Below are 27,268 nucleotides of genomic sequence, written 5' to 3' on the forward strand. Positions count from 1 at the left end.
AATATAACTCTGAATTGAATTCAGAAGAAGCTATTTACATAATTTGAACGGTTACCGATAACTTGTTGGACAGTCAGCTGTTTGCTGTTAAAACATATCGATTACTGCAACGTAAACTGTTAAAATTCGCGCGCGCTTTTTGCCTATAAACAACGCAGATTGTGCGAAATTTGCAAAGTGCATAAAATAAATAAACAAATTGAAATTACGAGAAGAAAATGCAAATTCCCCATTGTTGATTGAGTGAAAATATAAAAATGGCTGAAGCTGGCAAAGCAAAAGTGCTGCAAAACACTGGCAAATTTGTGAGCGAAACTCGTGCCGAGGGGTAAGAAATGAATTTATTAATGCAGACAACGAATATGAAATACTCAATATTTTTTCCAGTGACGACTTCTTCAATGAGGCAGGCTACCGGCAGTCGCGTGAGAACGACAAGATCGATTCCAAGTATGGCTTCGACAGGGTCAAAGACAGCTTGGAGCGCACTGGATACTTAATCAACATGCATGCCGTGAGAGAATCACTCCTATAAATAATATAATAATATTACTAATTAATGGCATTACCCTTGCGCAGAACGAAGTGCTGGACGATGACCGTCGGCTAGTGGCCGCCCTCGACTTGTTCTTCATTCAGATGGACGGATCCCGCTTCAAGTGCACCGTGGCCTATAAACCGTATCTGCTGATTCGTCCAGAGGAGAACATGCACCTGGAGGTGGCGCGCTTTTTGGGCCGAAAGTACTCCGGGCAGCTAGCCAGCCTGGAGCACATCACCAAGGAGGATCTGGATCTAGCTAATCATCTATCGGGATTGCAGCAGCATTACCTAAAACTCTCCTTTCTCAATCAAACAGCTATGACTAAAGTTAGAAGGGAGCTGATGGCTGCAGTGCGTCGCAACACGGAGCGTGAGAAGTCCAATACCTACTACATGCAGATGTTGGCCAATTCTCTGGCTCAGTCTAGCGGAGCAGACGATGGCAGTGGCAAAAGACAGCAGGATTACATGGACTGCATCATGGATATAAGAGAACATGATGTTCCGTACCATGTGCGCGTGTCCATCGATCTGCGCATCTTCTGCGGCCAGTGGTACAACATTCGCTGTCGCAGCGGCACTGAGATGCCCGTCATCAGCTGTCGCCAGGACATCCTCGACAGACCGGAGCCGGTTGTGCTTGCTTTTGATATTGAGACGACGAAGTTGCCGCTGAAGTTTCCCGATGCACAAACCGATCAGATCATGATGATCTCGTACATGATTGATGGCCAAGGATATCTGATCACCAATCGTGAGATCATCTCCAGCGATGTGGCAGACTTTGAGTACACTCCAAAGCCGGAGTTTGAGGGCAACTTCATCGTGTTCAACGAGGAGAACGAGATGCAGCTGCTACAGAAGTTCTTCGACCACATCATGGAGGTGCGTCCCCACATTGTGGTCACCTACAACGGCGACTTCTTCGATTGGCCTTTTGTGGAGACGCGCGCCGCTGTCTATGATCTGGACATGAAGCAGGAGATAGGTTTCTCCAAGATGCGCGACGGAAACTATCTGAGTCGCCCCTCCATTCACATGGATTGCCTTTGCTGGGTGAAGCGTGATTCTTATTTGCCCGTGGGATCGCAGGGCTTGAAAGCGGTGGCCAAGGCGAAGTTACGCTACGATCCCGTCGAGCTGGATCCCGAGGACATGTGTCGCATGGCTGTCGAGCAGCCGCAGGTGCTGTCCAACTACTCCGTCTCCGATGCTGTGGCCACTTATTATTTATACATGAAGTATGTGCATCCCTTCATCTTTGCCTTGAACACTATTATTCCCATGGAGCCAGATGAGATTCTGCGCAAAGGATCTGGCACACTCTGCGAGACGCTGCTCATGGTGGAAGCTTACCACGCTAACATTGTCTATCCCAACAAGCATATGAGTGAACTCAACAAGTTGTCCAACGAGGGACACGTGCTGGACTCCGAGACCTACGTGGGTGGCCATGTGGAGGCCTTGGAGTCTGGTGTCTTTCGCGCGGACATTCCGTGTCGCTTTCGCCTGGATCCCAACATGGTGCAGCAGCTGATGGACCACGTAGACGCTGTGCTCAAGCATGCCATCGAGGTGGAGGAGGGAATTCCACTCGATAAGGTCACCAACTTGAGCGAGGTGAAGCAGGAGATCATTCAGGCGCTGCAGGGATTACACGACATTCCCAATCGCCTGGAACAGCCGGTCATCTATCACTTGGATGTGGGCGCCATGTACCCCAACATCATTCTCACCAACCGCCTGCAGCCCTCGGCCATGGTCACCGATCTCGACTGCGCTGCCTGCGACTTTAATAAACCCGGCGTGCGCTGCAAACGCTCCATGGATTGGCTGTGGCGTGGCGAGATGTTGCCCGCTTCGCGCAACGAGTTTCAGCGGATTCAACAGCAGCTGGAAACGGAGAAGTTTCCTCCGCTGTTTCCAGGTGGCGCAACACGCGCCTTTCATGAGCTGTCAAAGGAGGATCAGGCTGCATACGAGAAAAAGCGACTTTCGGACTACTGTCGCAAGGCGTACAAGAAGACTAAGATCACAAAGCTGGAGACACGTAACTCAACCATCTGCCAGAAGGAGAACAGTTTCTATGTGGACACCGTGCGCGCCTTTCGCGATCGTCGTTACGAGTACAAAGGACTCACGAAGACCGCCAAGGCGGCTGTGAATGCAGCAGTCGCTTCGGGGGATGCGGCGGAGATCAAGGCTGCCAAGGGCAGGGAGGTGCTCTACGATTCACTGCAGCTGGCGCATAAGTGCATCTTGAACTCCTTCTACGGCTATGTGATGCGACGTGGCGCTCGCTGGCACTCCATGCCCATGGCGGGCATTGTTTGCCTCACGGGCTCAAACATCATCACGAAGGCACGCGAGATTATCGAGAAGGTGGGACGCCCGCTGGAGCTGGACACTGATGGTATCTGGTGCATATTGCCGGGCTCGTTTCCGCAGGAGTTCACGGTGCACACGACGCACGAGAAAAAGAAGAAGATCAACATCTCGTATCCGAATGCGGTGCTAAACACGATGGTCAAGGATCACTTTACCAACGATCAGTATCACGAGCTGCGCAAGAATGCTGATGGCAACAGCACCTATGAGGTGCGCGACGAGAACTCCATCTTCTTCGAGGTGGATGGCCCCTACTTGGCCATGGTGCTGCCCGCCGCTAAGGAGGAGGGAAAGAAGCTCAAGAAGCGTTATGCGGTGTTCAACTTTGATGGATCACTGGCTGAGTTAAAGGGCTTCGAGGTAAAGCGACGTGGCGAACTGCAGCTGATCAAGAACTTCCAAAGTTCAGTCTTTGAATCCTTCCTTGCGGGCAGCACGTTGGAGGAGTGCTACGCCTCGGTAGCCAAGGTGGCCGACTATTGGCTGGATGTGCTCTACAGTCGCGGCTCGAATCTGCCGGACTCGGAACTCTTCGAGCTGATTGCCGAGAACAAGTCCATGTCCAAGAAACTGGAGGAATATGGTGCACAGAAGAGCACTTCGATTTCAACGGCCAAGCGGCTGGCCGAGTTTCTGGGCGAGCAGATGGTCAAGGATGCGGGTCTCGCCTGCAAGTACATCATCTCTAAGAAACCCGAGGGCGCGCCAGTCACAGAGCGGGCTGTGCCGCTGGCCATCTTCCAGTCGGAGGCGAGTGTGCGTCGCCATCACTTGCGACGCTGGCTCAAGGATAACACCATGGGCGATGCGGATATTCGGGATGTGCTGGATTGGAACTATTATATCGAACGCTTGGGCGGCACGATACAGAAGATTATCACAATTCCTGCGGCGCTGCAAGGTTTGTCAAATCCTGTGCCGCGGGTGCAGCATCCCGACTGGCTGCACAAGAAGATGCTGGAGAAGAATGATGTGTTGAAGCAGCGACGCATCAATGAGATGTTCACCAGTCGCCCGCGGCCCAAAGCAGCTTTATCGAATGAAGAGGACAAGCAGATTGAGCTTGGAGATATGGAAGATCTAGCGGGCAAGCAGCAGGAAGATTCCTCAGGCAGGCCCATAGTGACTAAGCGCAAGCGCGTGCAGCTGGAGGATGGCGAGGAGGCAGAAGGAGATGCACAGCCCAAGACCTGGAGACAGGCTTTAGGGGCGCCTCCTGCTATAGGAGAGACACGCAAGACCATTGTGGAGTGGGTGCGTTTCCAGAAGCGCAAGTGGGCGTGGCAGCAGGAGCAGCGCCAACGCTGCAGGCAGCAAAACAAGCGCTCCAGAGGGGGCGATGAATCCACCTCGGCATCAGCAACTCGCGCCACCACAGCCACCGCGACCTTGGGCGGATTTCTACGACGAGCACAGCGCACGCTGCTCGATCAACCCTGGCAGATACTTCAACTCGTGCCTGTGAATGATCTAGGACACTTTACAGTGTGGGCATTGATAGGGGACGAACTGCATCGCATCAAGCTAACGGTGCCGCGTATCTTCTATGTGAATCAGCGAAGCGCGGCCCCGCCAGAGGAGGGACAACTGTGGCGCAAGGTAAATCGCGTGCTGCCCCGATCGCGTCCCGTCTACAATCTCTATCGCTACAGCGTGCCGGAGCAGCTGTTCAGGGACAACTGCCTGGGCATGCTGGCTGACTTGGCCACGCCGGACATCGAAGGCATCTACGAGACGCAGATGACGCTCGAGTTCCGCGCTCTCATGGACATGGGCTGCATCTGTGGCGTGCAGCGCGAGGAGGCGCGTCGCCTGGCTTTGCTTTCCACACGGGAGTTGGAGTCATTCAACATCGAACAGCTGGAACAGCGTCCGCAGTCTCATGTGCGTTATTTGCAGCAGGCGAGCAACAAGCTGAGGAAGCTGTATCTCTATCAGCACAATATTCCTACGGCCAAAAAGGAGATGTGGGCGCTCTTCCTGCTGCCCAGCAAAAAGGCCTTTGTCTTTGCCCTGGACACTGTGCGCACCAATCAAATGCCCAACATGAAGCAACTCTACACCGCCGAGCGTCTGGCACTGCTCAAGAATCTACAGCAGACGGCACAAGCGGAGCAACTGCCTGCTGAGGACTTTAGCTTCGAGATTCTCATCGAGGTGGATGTCAAGCAGATCTACAGACACATTCAGCGTGCGCTATCTGCCTACAAGCAGGAGCAACTGGGTCCAACGATGCTCTGCCTGCAGACGGCAATCGAGACGAGAAAACTAAGCACAGCGATGCCTGTGCTGCTGGAATTCCCTCAGGCGCAGATTCACATTTCTGATGATGCAAGTCTACTCTCTGGCCTCGACTGGCAGCGTCAAGGTGCTCGAGCTGTGGTGCGGCACTTCTTGAACCTCAACAATGTGCTGGAACTGATGCTGGATCAGTGTCGCTACTTCCATGTGCCCATTGGCAACATGCCACCTGACACTGTGCTCTTTGGCGCCGATCTCTTCTTCGCCCGCCTGCTGCAGAAGCACAATTTTGTGCTCTGGTGGTCTGCAAGCACGCGTCCAGATTTGGGTGGAAGGGAAGCGGACGACAGTCGGCTGCTGGCCGAGTTCGAGGAGAGCATCAGTGTGGTACAGAATCGCGCCGGCTTCTATGGTGATGTCTGCGTGGAGTTGGCTCTGGACAGTCTGGCTGTGAGTGCGTTGCTGCAGTCGAACAAAATTCAGGAGATGGAAGGCGCCTCCTCGGCCATTACGTTCGATGTGATGCCGCAGGCCTCGCTGGAGGAGATGATTGGCACTGTGCCGGCGGCCACGTTGCCCAGTTACGATGAGACTGCTTTGTGCTCGGCCGCCTTTCGCGTCATGCGCTCCATGGTGAATGGATGGCTACGCGAGGTGTCCATAAATCAGAACATCTTCTCCGACTTTCAGATCGTGCACTTTTATCGCTGGGTGCGTTCTAGCAATGCTTTGCTCTACGATCCTGCTTTGCGGCGTTCACTCAACAATCTGATGCGCAAGATGTTCCTACGAATCATTGCGGAGTTCAAGCGTTTGGGTGCCAGCATTGTCTATGCGGACTTTAATCGCATCATACTCAGCTCGGGCAAGAAGACGGTGTCGGATGCCTTGGGCTATGTTGACTACATTGTGCAGAGTCTGCGCAACAAGGAGATGTTCCACTCCATACAGTTGAGCTTCGAGCAGTGCTGGAACTTTATGCTCTGGCTGGATCAGTCCAACTTCTCGGGCATACGCGGCAGACTGCCCAAGGGCATCGACGAGACCGTGTCCTCCATTGTGGCGGGTAACACAACGTTGCGCCAAAGTCAGGCCAGGCATGAGCGTGGCGAGGAGGATGACGACGAAGAAGATGATGACGTGCAGCTGGCAGCAGTCGAGGACGAGCAGCAGCTACCTGACGAAGAAGAGGAGGAGCTGTCCCTCGAGCTCAACTGGACCATTGCCGAGCAGCTGCCGGATGAGAACGAGTGTCGCGAGAAGTTCGAATCGCTGCTCAGTCTCTTCATGCAATCGATGGCGGAACGCAAGAGCACGGAGCAGGCCATTAAGGATATCTCCCACACAGCCTTCGACTCGGTGCTCAAGCTGCACAAGAACTACGGCAAAGGCAAGTCGAGTCCTGGCCTGCAGCTAATTCGCACGTTGGTCAAGGTGCTGAGCGTGGACAAGGCATTGGCAGAGCAGATCAACGAGCTGCGACGCAACATGCTTCGTCTGGTGGGCATTGGTGAGTTCTCAGATCTCGCCGAGTGGACGGATCCCTGTGACACGTACATTATCAACGAGGTGATCTGCAAGGCGTGCAACCATTGCCGCGACTTGGATCTCTGCAAGGACAAGCAGCGCGCAATGAAGGATGGAATGTGAGTAGTGAATTCTGCTCTTCATTTTACCAGTTTTATTAATATTTCATAATATATTTCTCTCTTTCTCCTTGCAGTCCTGTCTGGTTGTGCGCCCAATGCTATGTGGCCTACGACAACGAGGAGATCGAGATGCGCATGATTGATGTGTTGCAACGGAAGCTCATGTCCTTTGTGCTGCAGGATCTGCGCTGTGCCCGCTGTAACGAGATCAAGCGCGAGAATCTCGCCGAGTTCTGCACGTGTGCTGGCAACTTTGTGCCTCTGATCAGCGGCAAAGAGATTGAGACGCTGCTCAGTACCTTCAGCAACGTGGCCAGCTACCACAAGATGCAGTTGCTCCAGCAGACAGTGCAGCAAGCCATGAAGACGCCGCGTTAATCACAAGTTGACAAAGTGTGTGTCCTTAAAATAAAATGTTTTTTATTATTATTATTTAATTAGAAATTGCAATTGCGGATTGGATTAAGTTTGGTTAGCGAGTCAGACTACAGTTGGGTTTGGTGTTAAATAAAATGTTTGTTTTTATTATTTAGGAAACTGGATTAGTGCAAGTGTAGGTTGGATTAAAGATTAAGATTAAGTGGTTAGCTGGTTATTCATAGGATATAGTATAGAATAATTAAGTTGGTTTAGACCACGGCGACTGCCTTCGAGTCTCGAATGTACTCTTCGAAGTTCTTGTCGTCCAGCAGACCAGGATCAAAGTCATTGATCAGCTGTGGAAGCACGGGATTATCCAGCATGGTTGTGTGATTGCCCTCGATCACTTTGAGCGTCACCTTGCCCGATGTCAGCTGCGACACGCAATAGTCCTCCTCGATGTCCTGCAGCGAGACCTCTGCGGGTCGCACTAAGGTAATAGGTGACTTCAAGTCTTTTACGCTGTCCAAGTCAAAGTTGGCTGCCATTTTCACTCTGCGGAACATGGCCTCGACCATGGTGCGGGAGTAATCCTTGCTGTAGGCGCTCTGCTTGTCCACATACTCCATGAACAGATCCATCTTCTCCTGCAGCGTGTCGAGCTTGTGGAAGATGACGGCTGCCGACTCCTTGGTCTCCTCGGGGAAGATTTGGTTGACAATGCTCGAGAAGAGCAGGTCATAGAGATCGTTGTCTGAGAAGTTCTCGCCCAGGTGGAGATTTGTTAGTCTTTTAAGGAAATGCGGCGCACCATCAATGAGCATGACATGGCCACGGAAGCCAAGGTTCTCAAGGAGTGCAGCCAGCTGCAGGGCCACAAAGGAGCCGTATGAGTAGCCAATGAGGTAGAAGGGATCTGATGGCTTCAGCTGCGCTTTCACGTGCTGCAATAAAATTGGATTAGTTCTGTGAGTTGTTGGTGACAAAAAGAGGTCGCTTACCTCCAGAGCTTGCTGTCCGATCTCGCTGACTGTTTCCAGGCCAGCAAACTGATGCAATTGCAGCACATTCGCTCTGCTCTGTAAGCTTGAGCCAATGTTGTACCAGGCTTGACCTGCTGTGCCCTCCATACCAGGAATGATTATGTTGGGCGGCACACTTTGCTTTGAAGGCGCCGCATTTGTTTTAAGGGCAAACATGATTTGATCACAGTGAGATTCATCGCCCAGATTGCGTAGCAGTAGATCCATGCCCAAGAGCTTGCCCTCGGATGCGAATATCATCTTTACGGCATCAGTGTTGTCCTTCTCTCTGGCTTCGACATATTCCTGCAGCTTCTGGAAGGTGAGTGCTCGCAGATCTTGAGGTGTGAGTACCAGCTCAAAGTCGCGTTCAAGAGTTTGCTTTATCTCCACAGCCATGAGTGAGTCCATGCCCATCTCGGAGAGGGTGGTGCCCAGGGAAACCGACTTGAGATCCCTAATGCCCATGATATTCATCACTGTATCGATAATACTTTCGTTTCCAGAGCGACCCGAACGCTTCTCAGCAACCACCATGCTGGCCACAATTGCTGCCTTGGCTGTGAGCAAGGTATCCAATTCCTGGAGGCAGGATGAAATGCGCTGCTGCAGTGTGCCACCAATTTCCATGTCAATCTTATCCTCTGCCATATCAGCCACAAGTCCCACTTCACCAACAGCGCCCCATTGAATAGCCTTGGCTGGCAGTCCATCCCTGTAGCGTCCCTCAATGATGCGCTCCATCGCAGAGTTGGCCATGCCGTAGTTGGTTTGTCCAGCATTGCCACGACCGCAGGACACGCTGGAGAAGACTACAAAGTGTTCAAGATGCGGACACAGTTGGCGGGATAACACATCCAAGTGATTGGTGGCCACTGCTTTGGGTGAGAAGCTCTCTACGAACTGCTCGGCAGTTTGATTGGCAAAGATGCCATCTCGCAGAGCAACAGCCAGGTTGAAGATGCCACCGACTGGACCCAGCTTGGCTGCATCTTGCAGCAGATGGCGACAACCTTCCAATGTGGAAATGTCAGATGTGTTAACCACTACATCGCAGCCATAGGTCTTCCAAAGACTGTAACAGAAAAAGTTTTTCAGTATACAATTATATGTCATTTAATAATTAACTTACGCAATTCTGTAGGACTGATAATCCTTGCTTATGCCACGACTGGAGCTAAGCACCAGCTTGCGAGCACCTCGCAGCGCCATCCAATCAGCCAGCTCCATGCCAAAACCACCCAGTCCACCGGGAATAACGTAACTCATGTGTGGCTTGAAGTAGACTTGGCTGAGTACACGCACAGGAAGTGTCTCGGGAGCCTCGGGAGTTTCGCGCACCTTGATGATAACCTTGCCAATGTGCTTGCCACCTATGAGGTGTCGGAAGGCTTGCTCGATTTCGTGGGCAGGGAAGACGGTGACTGGCAGCGGCTGGATGATGCCACTGGCAATATCCAAGTCAATGAGGTTCTTCAAGTGCTGCGCATTCAAATGATTAATGTGAATTCAATTAAGCAGGCATGTTAGAGCAGTTAAGGGGGAAGGAGTAATTACCCAAATGTCTTCATCAGATGCCACCAAAAGGCTGTCGGCCAAGACGGCGTGGAAGGTAAGTTCTTTGAGGAAGGCGCCCAAGCCGAGTTTGCTGTCGTTAGCCATATCAAATTTGCCAATCTCGAGGAAGTGGCCCGATTGTCCCAAGCACCGCACAGATGCCAGCAGCTTGTCCTCAGAGAGCGAGTTCAGCACAAAGTCAACTCCCTTGCCATCGGTCTCTCGCTGTATCATGCGCTCAAATGAAGTGTCACGGGAATTGCCAATGTTCGACTCTGCCAGGTTTTGGTGTCAATAAATATAATTCATTTTGAATGTATGATAACTTACCCTTGAGCTGAGGGAAGGTGTCGAGCAAGAACTGCTTCTTCTGTGGAGTACTGCAAGTGGTAAACACCTCCAGGTTGTAGGCTAAGGCCACGCGAATTGCAGCCAACCCGATTCCTCCGGTTCCGGCGTGTATAAGAATGCTCTTTCCCTTGCGAATGTCGGTGGCCATAAAGAAGGCATAGTAAACTGTGATGTAGACAACGGGAACGGTGGCTGCCTCCTGCAGAGACCAGTGGTCGGGAATGTCCCAGATGAGCTTTGACGGCTTTTCCACATAAGAAGCGACGCCACCCTTAACCACCATACTCATGATGCGTCGACCTGTTCGCGTATTGATGCCCGAATATTCGAAGCCAAGCACACAACTCTGATCAATACGATTGCTGCCATAGAGCTCGACAGCCAAACGGCCAGTGGCAAGCATCACGTCCCTAAAGTTCAGCGAGGAGTAGGCGATTTTTATCATGCAATCCTCGGGCTCTAAAGGTCCCTCGAACCAACGCAGCGAGGAGAGATCGCCGCGCTGCATCACGTTGCCATAGATGTGATCTACTCTGGGCTTCAGTTCGTCGACCGCTGGCAGCTGTAGATGTCTAAGACTGCCCCAGGTGCCCTATAGAACAGAGAAAGTCAGTAAGGAGTTTTAAGGTTTAAAATAGCTACTTACATTACGATAGATGTTGAAGGCCAAGCCCAGTGAGTACTGCGACGCATAGAATGAATCTGAGAGATCGAACTCGGGTGCACGCGGATCATCGATGTAGAAGCACGTAACCAGGTTACCATCGGGCTCCTTGCGTAGACAGTTGACCAAACCAACCAATCCATTAAGCTTCTCCTTAAAGGCGTAGGCAACGACAGGGCTCTTTATGCTGATGGCAGACTGCACCTGATTGAGCCACTCGAAGCTGGAATCATTGTCGGATACCTTGACCACGGTTGGTTGGATCTGTAGTTTCTTGGAGATTTTCTGCAGCAGCAAATAGACTTCCTCGTTGTTGTCGAGTGGAATCACAGTAATGAGACGGAATTGCTCAGGCAACTTCAGGTTGGCCAGGTTCGTTGTGGGACGTTCTCGGATCAACAGGTAACCATTGTCCACCAGCACCTTCTGAGCATTCTGAATCACATCCTCGTTGAGCTCGCCACAGATGCCTCCTGCTACCACAAAGTGGTAATTTGAGAGTGTCGACAATTTGCCGTTCTCTATGTGAATGGCGGGTATTTCCTCTATCTTTCTGTCAGTGAGGTACATGTATTCGCCGGTAATGACTGGCAAATCTTCGATCGCCTCGGTGAACTTGCCTAACACAGTGTCTCTGCCATCAGTGTCCACTTCCACTAGTTTGACCTTCATCACTGCAATGTTCTCCAGAGCTAGTTGCACACAGAGACGAGCGGCATTCGATGGAGATAATTCCGGAGCTGGTAGATAGGGAATGAATTCGTATTTCTCCAGCACTGGGATGCCAGGAGGACGACGTCTTTGTACTGGGCTGGCATGAAGACCAGTCAGCTCAATGCCTCCAGCAACAATGCGATCATACTTGTGATCAACATAGACATCAAAGACACGATTTTCGGGGTCCATTTTGGTCATCAGATCGAAGTGATGCACGCCATTAATGCGTAGCTTACGAATCTTAGTGGGCAACAGCAACGAACGGGAATCTGTTCCCAGAATCTGGATCTGCAACATTGCATCCATGAAAGTTACCCAGTTGTAGTTCCATTCGACTTGGCCGTAGAGTCCATCGGAGCGTGCGCTCTTCACAGCGCGGAAGGCACCATTGTAATGATAGCCACGCAGCTTAAGTTCTTTGTAGAAGTCCTTCCTGGAGACCATTGGGAAGTCCGATTCTTGCTTGAAGTGATATACTTCCGGTATGGTTGGGCTTTCAATCTCCCTAATCTTGCCTGTAACCACCAAGCTGCCTCCTTCGGTAATCTACAATGACAATAAGAATATTAACATTTTGGCTTATCGAATATATTCTTTTAAACTCACCTCAAAGTGTCCTGTGCCGTAGTGAATCATCACGTTTAGTTCAACCTCGCCGTTCACTGACATGTTGGTAGCCCTCAGGAATTGCACTTCCTCGAATTCGACGGGCACGTCCATATAGCTCGGACCGTGATACATCAAGGAGAAAGTTTCCCAGACATACTGCAGGTAGCAGGTGGCGGGTACAAGGATCTTGCCATCAATGACGTGACCGCTCATGAACTCCTCGTTGTCGCTGGCGAGGTTAATGGGGAAAACGCGTTCGCCACTCGATTTGGTCTTCATGTTTTCATACTTGGTGACAAACCAGTCCTCGCTGTGATCCCAGCGGATAAGGGAACTGATGCTTGGCGTAGAACGTGAGACTGGGAAGTCGACCTTGGGGTACAACTTGGACACGGGCACCATGACGCCATTCTGATAGAGTCTAGAGAAATTATAGGAAATGTATAAAGCACTAGAATTCATATTTTCAATTCCCAACTTACTTGCCCAACGCTGTCATGAAGAACAGTGCGTTGTTCTTGTTTCCGCGATGCGTCAGAGGAATGTGCACGCCACCGGGCATGGAACGTTTGAGAATGGCACCCAACAGACCATGAGGAGCTATTTCAATGGTCAGTGCATTCTTGGGCAGCAGAGCGAAGGTCTCTTCAAAGAGCACAGAATTCAGCAGGTTATTCGTGTGGTATTCGGCAGAGCAAATCTTCCTCTCGGGCTGCTCCCATTCGCTCTTGGGTACACTGGTGCTCAGCCATCTGGAAGTCCTTGGTTTCGGGTTAGGAATTGTTTCCTTCATGTAAGCCAGCAATGGCGGGCCCATCTGAGCAATGTAGTGAGAGTGATAGGCAATGTTTGAGCAGGGAACTTCCTTGGCAAAGATGTCCTTGGCCTTGAGTTCGGCCACAAACTGGGCGACATCATCAATAGGTCCCGAGATGGTGCAGGAGTCGGCGCCATTATGGCAGGCCACCGCAATAGTTGGGGGCAGCATCTGCTTGATTGTCTTATAGCCAATGCCAACAGCAGCCATCGATCCCTTGATCTTCTCCGCATCCACACTGACTTTGCCACGGTAATAAGCAGCCAGGATCATTTGCTCAGCGGTCAGACCACCATCCGCATAGGCACAGCCCAATTCACCCACGGAATGACCAATAATGTACTCGGGTTCCAAGTCAAGAGAGCGCAGGACATCAGTCAGGCCAATCTGGCAGGCAGCAATGCCCACAAATGAGTTAAGGATGTTCTGGTAAATGGCTGGATCATCTGAGGTAATGATGTTGATCAGATCCAATCCCATGGGCAACAAAGTCTTGTGGCAAACTTCAACAGATTCTCGGAATCGGGGAATTGTCATCAAGGACAAGCCCATCTCGTTCCACTGCGAACCCATTCCACTGTACACCCAGACAATGGGACGCTTGAGGCCAGTGTAATGCTGGACATCGCGGGCCACAGCCTTCGTGGGTTCCACGCCGTTCTTGGTGAAGACACCATAGCCTCGGAACACCAATCCCGACACATCCTCCTCTTGTATATTCTGCAGCAGACCAATGAACTCGGCATCAAGCGGTTTTGTTTCGATGGCATTAAAGATCTCGTTGATGGCATCTTCAGTTCTGCCAGCCCAAGTCAGAATCCTGGGCAGATCATCCTCTGGTAGGCCAAAGTTTGTCTTCGGCTTGGGAAATGCTTTCAGAATAGCGTGAGCATTAGCGCCGCCAAAGCCGAAGGAGTTTATGCCGATGTAAGGCTTGGGCAACGGTGTCGAGTCCTTGACCACAATCAATCGACCTTCGGCAAGTGCGGTAATCGATGGCTTCACTTCGGTAAAGTTAATGTTCGGCGCTATTAATCCGGTTTCAAAGGCAAAGCAAGCCTTGACCAGGGAACAAATGCCTGAGGCAGCTTCCGAGTGTCCTACATTCGACTTGACAGATCCTACCAAAAGAGGCTCTGCTCTTTGACTGCAGAGCACGCTATCGATAGCCTTGCATTCCTCTGGATCACCAACGACGGTACCAGTGCTATGAGCTTCCAGGTAGCCCAGATCATTGGGGGTCAGATCGATTTCCTTGTAAAATTCCTCTAGAAGTTTCTCTTGAACCTTGCCCGAGGGATAAGTAATGCCTTCTGGCTTGTAGCCATCACAGTTGGTCTTTGAATAAATAACACTAGCGTAAACTCGTTTGGCGTCGCGCTTCCTCTGCAAGAAGAGACAATTGATCGTCTCCGATCGAGTGTAGCCACTGGCATCCTTATCGAAGGGGCGGCAGAAGCCATCGGGAGCCAAGACACCAAGTCTTGCAAATTGCAGCGTTACAAATGGATGAAGTAATAGATTAGATCCTCCAATAATTGCTGCATCGATTTCGCCATTTCGAATCGCACTGAATGCATTGTCTAAGGCATACATCGAACTAGAGCAAGCGGTGTCCAGCAGGAAAGAAGGTCCTTCCAAACCCAAACAGTATGAGATCCTGTTGGCCATCATGGCACGACTGCAGCCAGTGATGCCAAAGCCGCCGGATGACACCTTCTCATAGAACCAGGTCTTCTCCGACTCTGAGATGCAGGATCCAATATAGACGCCCGTCTTGGTGCCACGCAGACTCTTGGGATTGATACCAGCATCGATGACCGCCTCATAGGCAGTCTCTATCAATATTCTGGTCTGAGGATCCATTGTATGCGCCTGCTTGAAGTGCACACCAAAGAAGGTGGCATCGAACTTCTCCAATCCATTGATTTTACCTGAACGCTTGGGAATCTCTGGGTTAAAGTGGCGCCAGCGACGCTCATCATCATCCACCATATCCACCTGACAAATTATAAATATGTCACACAAGTTAATATATTAAGTTTAACAAAGTTCTATTGAACCTTAATTGAATAAGCTTGAGCTTCGTCAAGTGAATGAAAATATTAATATATATTAATAATTGCATATTACACATTTGAGAATAAATTAAATATGAATAGAATTCAGTTTTACGATATAAAACAACGTTCATTAAAAAAACTTCGTTCACACAAAAAATTCCACTTTCTGTCATTTCGAAATGTTGAAATAATAATTTAATTTTTAGATTGTAATACAGATTTCACAATTACGTCACATTAGTCGCATTTTGTAAACTCGTTTGTTATCAATCACATATATGAGTAACATTTTAATCACCTTGTTGTAGAGATTGTACTCGTATTCGGAAATATTTTTCGAGTTTGGAAACTTGCCAGCCATTCCGGAAATGACAATATCATCGCCATCCGTATCGGGGCGGGATCTGGAGTATTTCTTATCCTTCTTTAAGACCATATTGTTTGCCATTGCACTTGATTGGGTTTTATTCACTTTTTGCTTATCGAAGATAGTGTCTTTGGAAATGTCTTTTAAGGAGCTTATTTTGCTTATCACTGTCACTTGCACAGATTTCACTTTTGGTGAACAAATCCAAATAATATGGCTAAGGCGTTTCCTTCGTCAAATGTAATCCAACTGATGCGAATGCGATTGCGAGTGAGTGCGATCGAACTGCTATCCAATACAGCAATTGTACCTACAAATTTGACTAGGGCTGCTTTTATACACTTGCTGCCGCCATGGGAAATAAGTATTACAAATTCCAGAAGGTATCAAAAATGGTAAATTCTGAATACTTTGACCACACTCACACCCTAGTAATTAGAATCAACGAATTGCATGAATAAACCGTGGATTTCGTATTGCACTGTGATTCCACGGGGCTCTTCAAATTAAAATAACTACTAAGTAAATGAAATATTAAGTTGCAACATACGAGTATGGTAAATAAATATAAAATGTTATGTAATTGTATGTATGTATGAAACTGAGCTTGTAACCTCATTAAGCAACAAACATTCTCAAGGGCCGCGGCTTATTAGCATTTCTTTAAAGTTTGTTAAACTATTCTGAATATATTTAAATCTATTACGAAGCTATCATAGGCAGCTTTTTTAATTTGAATCCATCATTAATGTTATTTTTATGAATATATATTTCTTGATCATTTATTCCATTATGCTTATCAAGAAAGGTGTGATATTCCATACGTAAAGTTTGTTTTACAATATAGGAAAATTACAGGGTGTTTGCAACATTACTTTGTAGGGTGCAAAGCAGTTCGTCATGTTTAAAAACATTTGAGGGGGTTTTAATTGTTGTAATGATTTTCGAGTTAATGAACTTGAACAAGCCGCTTCCACCGGCAAAATGTAAATCGCAAAAACCGTTCGTTGAACTTGCTTAATAGCATGCGTATGCATATGTGATTGATTCTAATAAATATGCACACACACCCTTCAGTAGACAAACAGACACATATTGATATTATATATAGATTCCGCAACACATGTTGCATTCGAAGTGCAGGCAACTATTCTAATTACAGCTTAGAATTACAGCAGGATTCCCACGCTCAATTTGATACAGAAGTAGATATTTGTGCAGTCGTGAAATTGGATAGTTTTATTAGATATGCTTTGATTAATTTAAATGCATTATATGTACAATCTAAATCTAATATTTTCGTTCTTATTTTGCAGAATTTGAAATACAATTTGTTATTTATTATTTTACATTTAACGATAATGCCATTAACCAAAACTCCCTCGTCTAATTAGAATACAGAACCAAATAATATACGGTTAGTCGAGAAATTCGAAAATTTTGATGGATTTATTTTGAATAATTTATTTCAGTGTACGTGCATAGTAATTAGTATTAAATTTACAATGATACAACACAAATAGCTTGGCAGGTAAGCAAGGATATATTAGATTCCTCCCACCCTATTTGTCATATTCCTTGGTATGCTCGACTAATTAAGCTTAATACATTAGTAATTGTAAGGATATAAGGCTGTAATGTATATCTTTATTTTACTTATGGTCTAGAGAAACAGTGTTAGCATTTTTAAAGCACTTTCTGGGCTAAAGAGTATCATTGATTGTTGCTAATAATTTGGAAAAATGGCTTGATTGCTGCCAGGAAATGCCCCCAAGGCATTCTCCACAATCAATGGCAATCAAACGATTTAGATTTTGCATACCTTCTGTGCACATTCATACATATGTATTCACATGTGAGTGTGAATAGGAATGTTCATGTGCCCGGGGCAACATACTCTCCTGGCCGAGAGTGTCAAATAAAATATTTATAGTGAGCATGAGTGGAAGGCCAGAACTCTGCCTTGCCGTTGTTATCTATGCAAATGGGCAACTTGAGCTAAAGCCAGATAGGGGGGAGATTATTGAGTAATCGCCATAAGCACTGAGTTGACTTTGAGGTAGGAGGCAGTCTGCCAACTCGGCTGCAACAATAAGTCTATGATTAATAAGTATTATGGCAAGTGCTAGAATTCGCATTGATAAAACGAACGAGGGACGCCTACAATGGACAATGAACAAGCTGCTCATCCAAAGGCCCAAGACACAACGGAAACCGGTTTCCCAATCGAGCTGGTCACAAGCTCAACTGTGATTAATGAAAGAGTATTGAGTAGCGATGGCTCTCCGATCGTAAGTTCAAGATCGCTTCTCTCTCTTATCAGCAGCTCAGATCCGAAGAGAGAGAGAGAGCTTTCACTCAAAAGCTCGCTTCATGCGTGCAATGTATCTGATCGAGCTGAAGCTCATCGGGTTAGTCGTAATTGAAATTCGAACGCGGTCAGAGCGCTCAGGTGGCCGCTTAGCAGATTTAAAGTTTACAAACTTTGTCTGGCTTCCGAGAGATTAATAATAATACTCAAGCGATAATCAAAAGTTGTGCTGGGATTTTTTTTGGAGCAAAAGTCAAGGTTATCGCGGAACTGCACAAGAGCGAATCCAATACCAATATCACTATCTGAAAACCAGGTTAGTCACAATCGTTTTAGTTGTTCGCTTTAGCCAGATTTTACGCTTGCGGGAAAATCCGTTTGAATTAATTTTGACGTCATTGAAATATTGTTGACATTTCTGAGTAAACAACCTGCTGAGTGGGCGTGTGAGTGTGTGGCTGTGAGAGTGTGCGTGCGAATACAAATACAAATATAGCAGGGATTCGTTCAACAATGTAAACTTGCTCGCTTCGATTTGTTCTGACAACTCTTCAAATTTGCGAAACAAGTTAAACGGGATTCTCAGGTTTTCATTAGAAAATTTCCCTCGCGCTAATTAACGAAATACTGTTATTAGCATTAATTGGGGGACTTTCTAAAGCGAATTATTCAAACTCATCAACACTCAATACAACTCTATTTCAGAGATCGAGATGTCGGCTGCAATTATCTTGACTGTTGCTCTGCTGGCGGTTGCCAGTGCTGCACCACAGCAATCCTCATCGATCTTGGACCGCAACATTGCAGATATCTTCAACACAGATCCAAGCTCGGCAACGCCAACTCAGATCTCGCCATCGCCAACGCCAGCGCAGACCAGAAACCCAGGCGCAGGCACTGGCATTGGCCGTGTAGTGACTCCCGATCCAATCGATGCCAGCAATCCGGTGATTGACTTCAACTCCGTCAGTGGCAAGCAAGCAAACTGCAACTGTGTGCCCTACTACATGTGCGATCCCTCGACGAACAGCATCACCGAGGACGAATCCTTCGACGGCTTTGGACAGATTGACATTCGCTTTAGCGACGACGATCCCGTCTGTCCCTCCTCCGTCGATGTTTGCTGTGCCGGCAACCGCACTCGCGACGTAGTCTTGAATCCCACACCGTTGGAAAAGAGACCGGATCAACCAAAAGGCTGCGGCATACGCAATGTGGGTTTGGACTTTACGCTGACGGGCGCCACACAGAACGAGGCTGGTTTCGGCGAGTTCCCCTGGACAATTGCCTTGCTGCATGCCAACAACTATAGTTTGTTCTGCGGTGGCTCCCTCATCCATCCACAGGTGGTGCTGACGGCCGTACATTGTGTGGCATCGCATGCTCCCGGCACTTTCCTGGTTCGCGCTGGCGAGTGGGATGCACAGACAACGAGGGAGCGATTGCCATACCAGGAGCTACGCGCACAACGGATCATTACACATCCGCAGTTCAAGGTGCGGAATGTGGCCAACGATTTTGCGCTCGTCATCTTGACGGAACCATTCAAACTGGCGGATCACATTAATGTGGTTTGTCTGCCGCCCCAAGGAGCCACGCCCGCTGCTGGCACCACCTGCTACTCCACCGGCTGGGGCAAGGATGTGTTTGGCGCCGCCGGCAAGTACAGCGTCATCATGAAGCGCGTGCCGCTGCCTGTGGTCGATTTCAATACCTGCCAGACGCAGTTCCGTGGTACTCGCCTTGGCCCCAAGTTCGCCCTGGATCGCTCGTTCATGTGTGCGGGAGGCCAGCGAGGCATCGACACTTGCCAGGGCGACGGTGGCGCCCCACTCGCCTGCCCCATTGGCCTTGCCTCCGAGAATCGTTACCAGCAAAGCGGCATTGTTGCCTGGGGCATTGGCTGCAATGACGCAGTTCCTGCGGCCTATGCCAACGTTGCCACCGCTCGCAGCTGGATTGACCAGCAGATGTTGGCCAACGGCTTTGACACCAGCACCTACACGGCCTAAGCCGCTAACAGTCTATCGCTGTACTCTCTCTCGTATGCTAGGAAAAGTCTATAATAAATCAAGTTTAATCTATGCACCGTGTGCCGAGGGACAATTGTGTGGCGACTCTCTTATTGTTCGCCTAAAAGGGTCGAATGGGTTAAGGATGTCCGACTTCATTACGTATACTTGATATTCGCACACTTAAGCAGACAATGAGTTTAGTCTTCTTTTAAATCGCTCTGGTTTAAAGTTGTCTTTAACTATTTTCAATCCGTGCTCTGCCAAACTTTTATTCTATTTATTTAGATTTCATTTGTGCAGAAACATTTCGGTTAGCGACTTTAATCCTCCAAGTTTTACTTCTTTCATCTTCTGCAGCCTTGTTTAACTATTTATTTGGTGTTTCGAAGAAGTCTTGCTTTATGTCAAATCGAACTCTTGAATACGCATCTGGATTAATGCGGAATTGGAATTTATTTTGGCAATAAATTTCATTTTAGACTTTGAATTGAAATTGGGCTGGTGTGCAAACCAATTGGATTTGAGTTAAAGCATTTACGATTTTATTTTTTATTAAATGTGTAACTTTAATGTTATGTAATGTTGTAGCATGTTAATTTCTTATCGTTCTAGAAAAATTTCGTGCTGAAAGAGTTCGTGTCTAAGAGTAATTGGTACGGTAAACTGGCAAAAGATTATAGATAATCTACATAGTAATATGTCTTGTATGCAAGCAATGTTACTTTTACGACTATATTTGCTTTGTTTGCTCAATTTAAAAGCTATCTTGATAGAGACTTCTACCATACCGAAGAATCGATTGAGAAATTTAATTTCTTTTCTGGCAACAAATTAAAGATATTTGGCATTGCAATATGTGTGCACACTATTTACATGCCTCTAATTTATAGTGTTGACCTAGTAAAAATGCAAATGCAAAACTTGAGGGAAATTTCAAGTTTGAGTTGGGGAAAGTAAAACAAAACTTGGTTGACTGCAACAGGGAAAACAGCTGCTGTGGAAACTATGTCTTCGACTGCATGAGTATTTAAGCTTGGGCAGCCGAAGGCAAGGTTTACTTTTATTTCTCTTTTTGCATACTTGGGTTCTATAAGTTTGGATGGCTCTGAAGGAAGAGGAAGGAGTTGGTTAAAAGAAGGGAGAGGAAGACAAAAGCGACAGCTTTAATTAAGAACTCCGTCGGCGTCAAATTAAGTTAAAGATGCAAACAAATGTGTCCTTAGACCGAAATGGTGTCAAAATTCTTGTCACTTCAAACACGCCCACAAAGTGTTGCAATTATATTTGTCATGCATGCAGAGCGCACCAACTGCGGGTAGCCATCACAGAGCACACAGACACACACACAAAGACATACTTAGAAACAGAGACACACACAGATAGCATAGCGCACATATTTGTGCAGTCGCAGTTGTTGTAAAGACAGCAAAGGCAACGCCGGAGATGGCTGACGGGTAGCGACAATGTTGCCACAGTCTGCACCTGCCTGCGTTTGAGTTGCAGAGCAGAGCAGAGAGCAGCGAGCAGCGCTGGATGCCACAGACTGCCTGCCGCATGCTGCCAAGTCGAGTCTCATTTCAGTCATGTCGTTCTGTCCGCGTCGCGCTGCTCGTTAAGCGTGCAGCAGTTCCTACTACTATATATATGGCAGTACTATAGTATAGTAGTAGAAGCTGTAACTGCAACTGCAACATAACATGTGCTTAACCCAAAAGCAGACGCACACCGCCCCTCGCCGCCTCCCTATATTTCCTTCTTGCCTTTGCTCCCCTCTGACATGTTACAGCCTAATTGCAGTTTTTCAAATGTTGCAGTTGCTTCCGAAAAAATTAGGGTCATGGAATTTTTAAAGGCGACCCTTTGCCATCGGAGTCGTCTCTGCTTAAAGGACTAAAGTGGGAAAGGGAAGCCAGTAATATGAGCACGCCAAGAAGTGCCTTGCAATGCGAATATCCGCTGCGTTCTGCACAAGCACTTAAGCTTTTGTTTAAACGAATTTCTCGCTATACTCGCACTCGTAATCCAATGACATTTTGAGCTGCTGTTCACAGAAACATTTCAGATGATTAGATTCAAACTTCTTCTGCTTAATCTTGTGACTAGCATTGAGTGTCATTGCACTACGAACATAGAACTTAAATGGGCCTCGCTTTGAGGTTTCGTGGTTTTGGGGGAATACTCGTAGAAATGATTGGCATAACGACGTCAGTCAGCTGCCGCAGTAATAAGTTAAAGAGCATTTACCAGCAGATACGCCCAATTCTCCCACTTTCTCTTATCATTACCCTTTTACGACGGAAGAAAGGGCGGAATCAGGACGCTGGCAATGGGAAAAGTTTGAGCAGCTTGCATAAATTCCATAACCCAACCTATTCCATTCCCGTAGTCGACAATTTTAGTCCTCAGTTTGCTGCACAGGCGTTGTAAAATAGTTAAAATATTTGAACAACTTTCCAGCGACTTAATGAGCGCTTAAATTCGCATATGCAATGCAATTGTTGGCAACTTGAAATATCTGAAAAAATCATTGGAATCGAGTATATATCGAGTATGAATAAAGATTGCGGTTGCCAATTGCCGTGCAATTTGCAGGATGTTGACGTGCTCGAAGAACTCACGACTCACAAATGAAAATTAAACTTTTGCCCGACAAGCTAAACCAAAAAACTAGCTACAAAAACTGATGGCAGCTGTGGACTGCGGATTCTGAACTACAATTTGATTGGCAAGGGGGGGGAACGTTTCACGGAAATGCGGCAAGGCGGAAAAGCGGAAAGAGCAGACAGGCCGGTGTTCGAGAACGTGAAAAGAAAAGATGAAATTCTCGTTGCAGGAAAATGTTCCATTAATTTTTACATACAATGACCTGAATCAGCGTTTTTGGTGCTTCATCTGCTGGCTGGTTCTGTTCTGTTCTGTTCTTTGTTTGAGCAGGTTGAGGAGGAGCCTAAGGGGAGAAGGAGAGCGAGGGCAGTGACTTAACCAATTACAATGGGGATGCGAAGAAGGCAGCGACGTGAGTGGGGCTAAAGCCAGCTTCCCAATGAATTGAGGGTCTCAGGTGGGAGTTTTCACATTGCCATTGCACAGCGTGCAATAAGCTAAAGCTGAAGCTGAAGCTGGAACCTACAACTGAAGCTGGTGCTGAAGCTGAAAAGCGTCGCTTCGAACGTGCAAAGAATCTAAAACAATTTGGGGAAAAGAGGAAACGTGCAGGAAGCCTCAAATTAAACAAGTTATGGCACACCGATGATGCCATACCCTCTCGAACTACGCCCACGAAAATATTCCAACAGCCATTTATATGGGTCGTTTTATACTTTACTTTGTTACTTGCATAGAATAATTCAAGTAAAGTCGGCAATTAAAAGTGCTGCAAAAGTGATGAGCAAGTGCTTCACGTCCAAATGAATAAGCTGTCCAGCCAGTCACTCCCAATTGTGCTGGCCTTTCATTTGTTGCAGCAGCAGCAGACTGAGAGCAGGCACTGTTAACCAAATTACAGTATATACGTCTAGTCTGGCAGTAGTTGCTGCTGCTCAAGCGACAAAGGTCAAGAGTCGGACAAAGCGAGAAAAAGAGAAGCTTTAACCCTCAGCTCACCTGACTGCTGAATGAATACTCGTTTTAAATTCAAATTCAATTGAGTATATGAATGAAGCATCCGCTCTAAGTTGTTATAGCAACGCCTGATTAAATCTATTTATTTCATTTGCTCGCACTCGCATATGAATGAAATATTACCCAGTTTGTTTATTACGGTTCAAGCATCATTTTTACCAAAGTCACTCTGATAAATTCATTCGGTTCAGTTATTATATTAACTATTTATAAAGATGCGACAGTGAACTGAAATGAAAAACCAACTTGAAAATCGAGAGCTTTAATATTTTTGTGCGCTTTCTCTGTCATGTATTATTATTTTTACGATTTAACGATACGAAATACAATTCGAAAAATGGTTGGAAATGGCATCAGGCACCCCTCAACCCATCTTTGCACTGAATGACCGCTGAAACACGTAAATATATGTGCATATATGCACATAAAAATATGTACGTAATCACATGGATATATAACATATATATATTTCAGTTGCCTGGCCGCGAATATTTGTTATTTTCCATACCCTGCAACAACAAATGTGGTAAACGGGAGTCGAATAAATCTGTAATGATGCCCAGCAAATAAAGTAAAAGTTAAAAAGGGATGTGCAACTCACCTACATAAAGAATCGATCCAATAGTAGAGTATCCTTCCGTTGGTCAAGTTCATGTAATGCACTCTAACTTATTCATTATGTATGTACATCTACTATACATACATTGCTTGATATTGTTGTTGTTGTTGCTGTTGTTTCTGTGGCTGCCACTTCGATGTTGATGCTGCTGCTGCTGCTGCTCGTTGGTTATTTTAACAATGTTTTATGGTTTTGGCAGCATTTAAACAGCGAATTCATTAAATTTTAGCGCATACATAAACGACGCATACGCCCCGTTGTCCGTTGTAAATTGAGCAGCATTTGTTGTGGATCGATACATTGGAGTACTCGTATCGTATACGTAATATTGCCTCTCTAATTGCACAAATATTTATATATTTAAACGATGTGTTGCTGCAGATGAAATAGCTTCTAAACCGGCAACTTCGAAATATGTTTTTCAATTTGGCTTTATTGTCTTATTGCTGTTTCGTGTCTGTCCTGTTCTTAGCCTTGTCTTGTCTGCTCTGCGGTATGGAATGCCGTTTCATTAAGTGTAATATTGTTCGCTTCTCATTTGCAGAACGAATTTATTGCAAAGTGCTTGTGGCTATTTAACGTTTTTAATTGAAAAACTTTTGTTTTTGTTGTCGCTACGAGTTTGTACTATCTATCTCTCCAGGGAGAAGCTTCTTTGGTCACTGCTGGCAACCGTATTCCTTAGTCATCGTTGTAGTTGCTTGGTTTAAGTTGCTTGCTACCGCTGTCAACGACAACTACTTGCAGCCACTTATCATAATTAGCCCTCTGATGGTGCCGCTTCTCGAGGTGACGACGACGATGATGATGATGGAGGCTGCGGTGCAAATGGCGAAGTTTTGCCTTCCATACTATACTATACAACATGCCATCCACTTGGACCACAACGCCATTAACAACTCATTGCCAATGGGTGGCATCTTCTGCTCTTGCTGTTGCCGTTGCGAACAACAAAATACTTGACAACATATACATATATTTTCATAACGGAAGAACAAACGAACGAAAGAAACAGAAAGTAAGCAAGATGGAGTGAGTCAGTCAGTCATTCAGTTCGGTCGGTCGGTCCACTTATTCATATTGTTCCTGCGAGCTGCTTCATCATTATTGACAGACGTAATCAATTGCAGTCCATTAGACTTTTGCAATCGGTTGCAGACAAAGGAGAAACCCTAATACAATTACAATCGAGCTATCGGGCAATATCTGTTTCGTTTCTGCTCTTTTATTTCGTTCGTTCTTTGTGTGTTTTGCAGAGAAACAAGTAATGATAAATAAAAGTACAATTATTTACCCAAAGTCAAAGTCTATACAACTTAGTTTCATTATGAATGTTAATCAATAATTTGGTAAATAACTCACCAACTGAAAAGTCCATTAAATGCTGCACTCCGATTTGCTTTAATCAACTTTAAACATTCCGCTTCAGCACGTGATTCGGTCAATTATGATTTATTGTCCTGACTGTGGCCATTAACAATTGTGAATTGCAATTACGTTTTGCTAAGAGACAATCAATTTATTGTTGAAGTGACGCTTCCCTTGGCTAATTGCCCATTTATAGATTACTTACCACATCAAAAAAGAGAGAGAGATGGAAAATATATGATGACAATGCATTTAGTTCAATAATAATACGTATATTCGTTTATTACCCTGTCTTTCAATGATTTAATCCCAAAATTATAAATAAAAGGTAACAGAATGTTTACATTTGCTTTTCATTTCATTTCGTTTACTTCCTTTCAATGTGAAAAAGCCTATTTAATTTTATAATGAATCAATATTTGTTCTGGTCTCGCGTACTTTTAAGAATGTGCAATGCATATTTACCTTTTCGTTTTCTGTTTTGGCAAATAGTCAATAGTCACAACACAAAATAAACAATTTCTCAAATAGTATTGGACTGGAAGAAACAATTACAATTACGATTATGGTTTACGATAACGATTACGAATGCGATTACAATTACAATTACAATCGCAAAAGGCAAACAAATAGAGGAGCTATTTGCAAGTATGTGTGTTCTGTTTTTTACTTATTTGTTTTTGTTTCTGTTTTTGTGCTTGAGCATGGAGTGTCTGGGCTCACACTCGGCTTTTGTTTAACAATTTCTAAAGGCTTTCAACTATGCTTGAAGTACGATTTTCATTACAATTCAATTCAATACAATGCAATTCATTTTGTTTCGTTTTCATTTTGATTCACTATGAACGAGTATATTTTTAACGGTGATAGCACATTTTATATGTGAAAGGTATTTATTTTATAATTACAAAACAGCACTGAATCTCTGAAACCTGCTGTTTCATTAGACACGCTTTCATCATATTAATCTTACGAAATAAACTTCTCTACTGGAGCAAACAAATAAGTTGAACAAATTAGGTGTTACATTTGATCTTTTGCAATAGGTTTAAAGTATTTTGCTCTTGTACTCAATTATTTTCGACTTAAGTGAGTGTCACTCAACGCTTAACTATCAATATTCGATCGAATATTCAGTAATTGTTAGTTTAAGTTACAATTATTTTATATATATTTTTTTTTGGCATTTAAGGCAAATAAAACTCTCAAGTTGTGCTCCCCAATAGATCTCTGGCCTAGGACTTATTATTTTATATAGATTTTTGTTTTTTATATGTTGACTTAGGACTAGAAATTCATGAAATATGATTACTATTATCGTATATTGTATGTGTGTATAAACTGTATTAACTATAAGAGATATACATTGCGACTCCTCGACTTGGTATTAAAATTCATACTAAATATGTTATGTTGATTTCGCTAGATGCATTTAAAATAACTTCAAACCTTCTCTTCACATTTGATCTGGGATTACGATAGCCTCTAGATTGCTATGCTATAATTAACCGTAGAAATATGTAGTCAATTGCTAAATTTTACTAACTTGATTAGATTAGACTCGAGAGCGACGTCTTGTGAGAGTGAATGAGTCTTACAGTATTTACAAGTAGAAGAGCTCCAGCTCCTCCCCTTCGGACAGAGTCTCTTGGCATCGGCTGTTGCTGCTCTCAGATGTATGGGTTGCCTTGCTCTGTAACTGATCCTAGAAGCATTGGCTGCGTCCTGACATCGACATCTGCATGCCGTGGGAGGTGGGCGTGGTCGCGCTGCCAGCGCTTGTGGGCGGCTTGCTGCCCATCAACAAGGAGCCCGGACCTGGCGAGGCAGTCACCGTGATCGCTGGTATATCCGACTTATTGCTGCTGCCATTGGTGGGTGTGCCTGCTCGACTGCCTCCGCCTCCACCTCCACCTCCGCCGCTCTGCATGGAGTCACCAATGGTTAGAGGCGAACCCAGACCCATTGTGGCAGTCATGGGCAGCA

The 27,268-nt window shown here is 46.2% G+C and overlaps 3 protein-coding genes and 1 long non-coding RNA gene across 4 annotated transcripts; 3 read left to right on the forward strand and 1 right to left on the reverse strand.

The window, feature by feature from the left end:
* The first annotated feature begins 135 nt into the window (after window positions 1–135).
* On the forward strand, window positions 136–7,299 carry LOC117573746 (DNA polymerase epsilon catalytic subunit 1). The gene is made up of 4 exons (XM_034257126.2): window positions 136–328; window positions 388–514; window positions 580–6,818; window positions 6,896–7,299. The coding sequence occupies exons 1-4, from the start codon at window positions 258–260 to the stop codon at window positions 7,197–7,199; spliced, it is 6,741 nt and encodes a 2,246-aa protein (XP_034113017.1). The 5' UTR covers window positions 136–257; the 3' UTR covers window positions 7,200–7,299.
* An 18-nt stretch (window positions 7,300–7,317) lies between these two features.
* Window positions 7,318–15,644, reverse strand: LOC117573745 (fatty acid synthase). The gene is made up of 9 exons (XM_034257125.2): window positions 15,280–15,644; window positions 12,584–14,919; window positions 12,099–12,522; window positions 10,758–12,038; window positions 10,091–10,703; window positions 9,761–10,035; window positions 9,336–9,685; window positions 8,183–9,278; window positions 7,318–8,125 (listed from the first exon to the last, which is right to left on the reverse strand). Exons 1-9 carry the CDS (start codon window positions 15,427–15,429, stop codon window positions 7,451–7,453), a joined length of 7,200 nt encoding a protein of 2,399 aa, XP_034113016.1. The 5' UTR covers window positions 15,430–15,644; the 3' UTR covers window positions 7,318–7,450.
* Window positions 15,645–17,774: 2,130 nt separating this feature from the next.
* Window positions 17,775–19,743, forward strand: LOC117575479 (phenoloxidase-activating factor 2). The gene is made up of 2 exons (XM_034259712.2): window positions 17,775–17,975; window positions 18,365–19,743. Exon 2 carries the CDS (start codon window positions 18,373–18,375, stop codon window positions 19,669–19,671), a length of 1,299 nt encoding a protein of 432 aa, XP_034115603.1. The 5' UTR covers window positions 17,775–17,975; window positions 18,365–18,372; the 3' UTR covers window positions 19,672–19,743.
* Window positions 19,744–23,338: 3,595 nt separating this feature from the next.
* Window positions 23,339–25,933, forward strand: LOC127565807 (uncharacterized). Its single transcript, XR_007955203.1, has 2 exons — window positions 23,339–23,695; window positions 23,770–25,933. It is a non-coding gene; the product is annotated as an uncharacterized LOC127565807 (long non-coding RNA).
* The last annotated feature ends 1,335 nt before the right edge of the window (window positions 25,934–27,268 follow it).

Source organism: Drosophila albomicans, chromosome 2R (assembly GCF_009650485.2).
Source record: "Drosophila albomicans strain 15112-1751.03 chromosome 2R, ASM965048v2, whole genome shotgun sequence".
Lineage (NCBI taxonomy): Eukaryota > Metazoa > Arthropoda > Insecta > Diptera > Drosophilidae > Drosophila > Drosophila albomicans.

What these genes read in the sequence shown, in the direction of transcription:
- LOC117573746 (XM_034257126.2), top strand. Translation starts at nt 258, where the DNA reads ATGGCTGAAGCTGGCAAAGCAAAAGTGCTGCAAAACACTGGCAAATTT. An exon ending in AGCGAAACTCGTGCCGAGGG is followed by an intron (nt 329 to 387) that starts GTAAGAAATGAA and finishes TATTTTTTCCAG; the next exon opens with TGACGACTTCTTCAATGAGG. An exon ending in CGCGCAATGAAGGATGGAAT is followed by an intron (nt 6,819 to 6,895) that starts GTGAGTAGTGAA and finishes TTCTCCTTGCAG; the next exon opens with TCCTGTCTGGTTGTGCGCCC.
- LOC117573745 (XM_034257125.2), bottom strand. Translation starts at nt 15,429, where the DNA reads ATGGCAAACAATATGGTCTTAAAGAAGGATAAGAAATACTCCAGATCC. An exon ending in AGTACAATCTCTACAACAAG is followed by an intron (nt 14,920 to 15,279) that starts GTGATTAAAATG and finishes ATAATTTGTCAG; the next exon opens with GTGGATATGGTGGATGATGA. An exon ending in CCTTCAACATCTATCGTAAT is followed by an intron (nt 10,704 to 10,757) that starts GTAAGTAGCTAT and finishes TCTGTTCTATAG; the next exon opens with GGCACCTGGGGCAGTCTTAG.
- LOC117575479 (XM_034259712.2), top strand. Translation starts at nt 18,373, where the DNA reads ATGTCGGCTGCAATTATCTTGACTGTTGCTCTGCTGGCGGTTGCCAGT.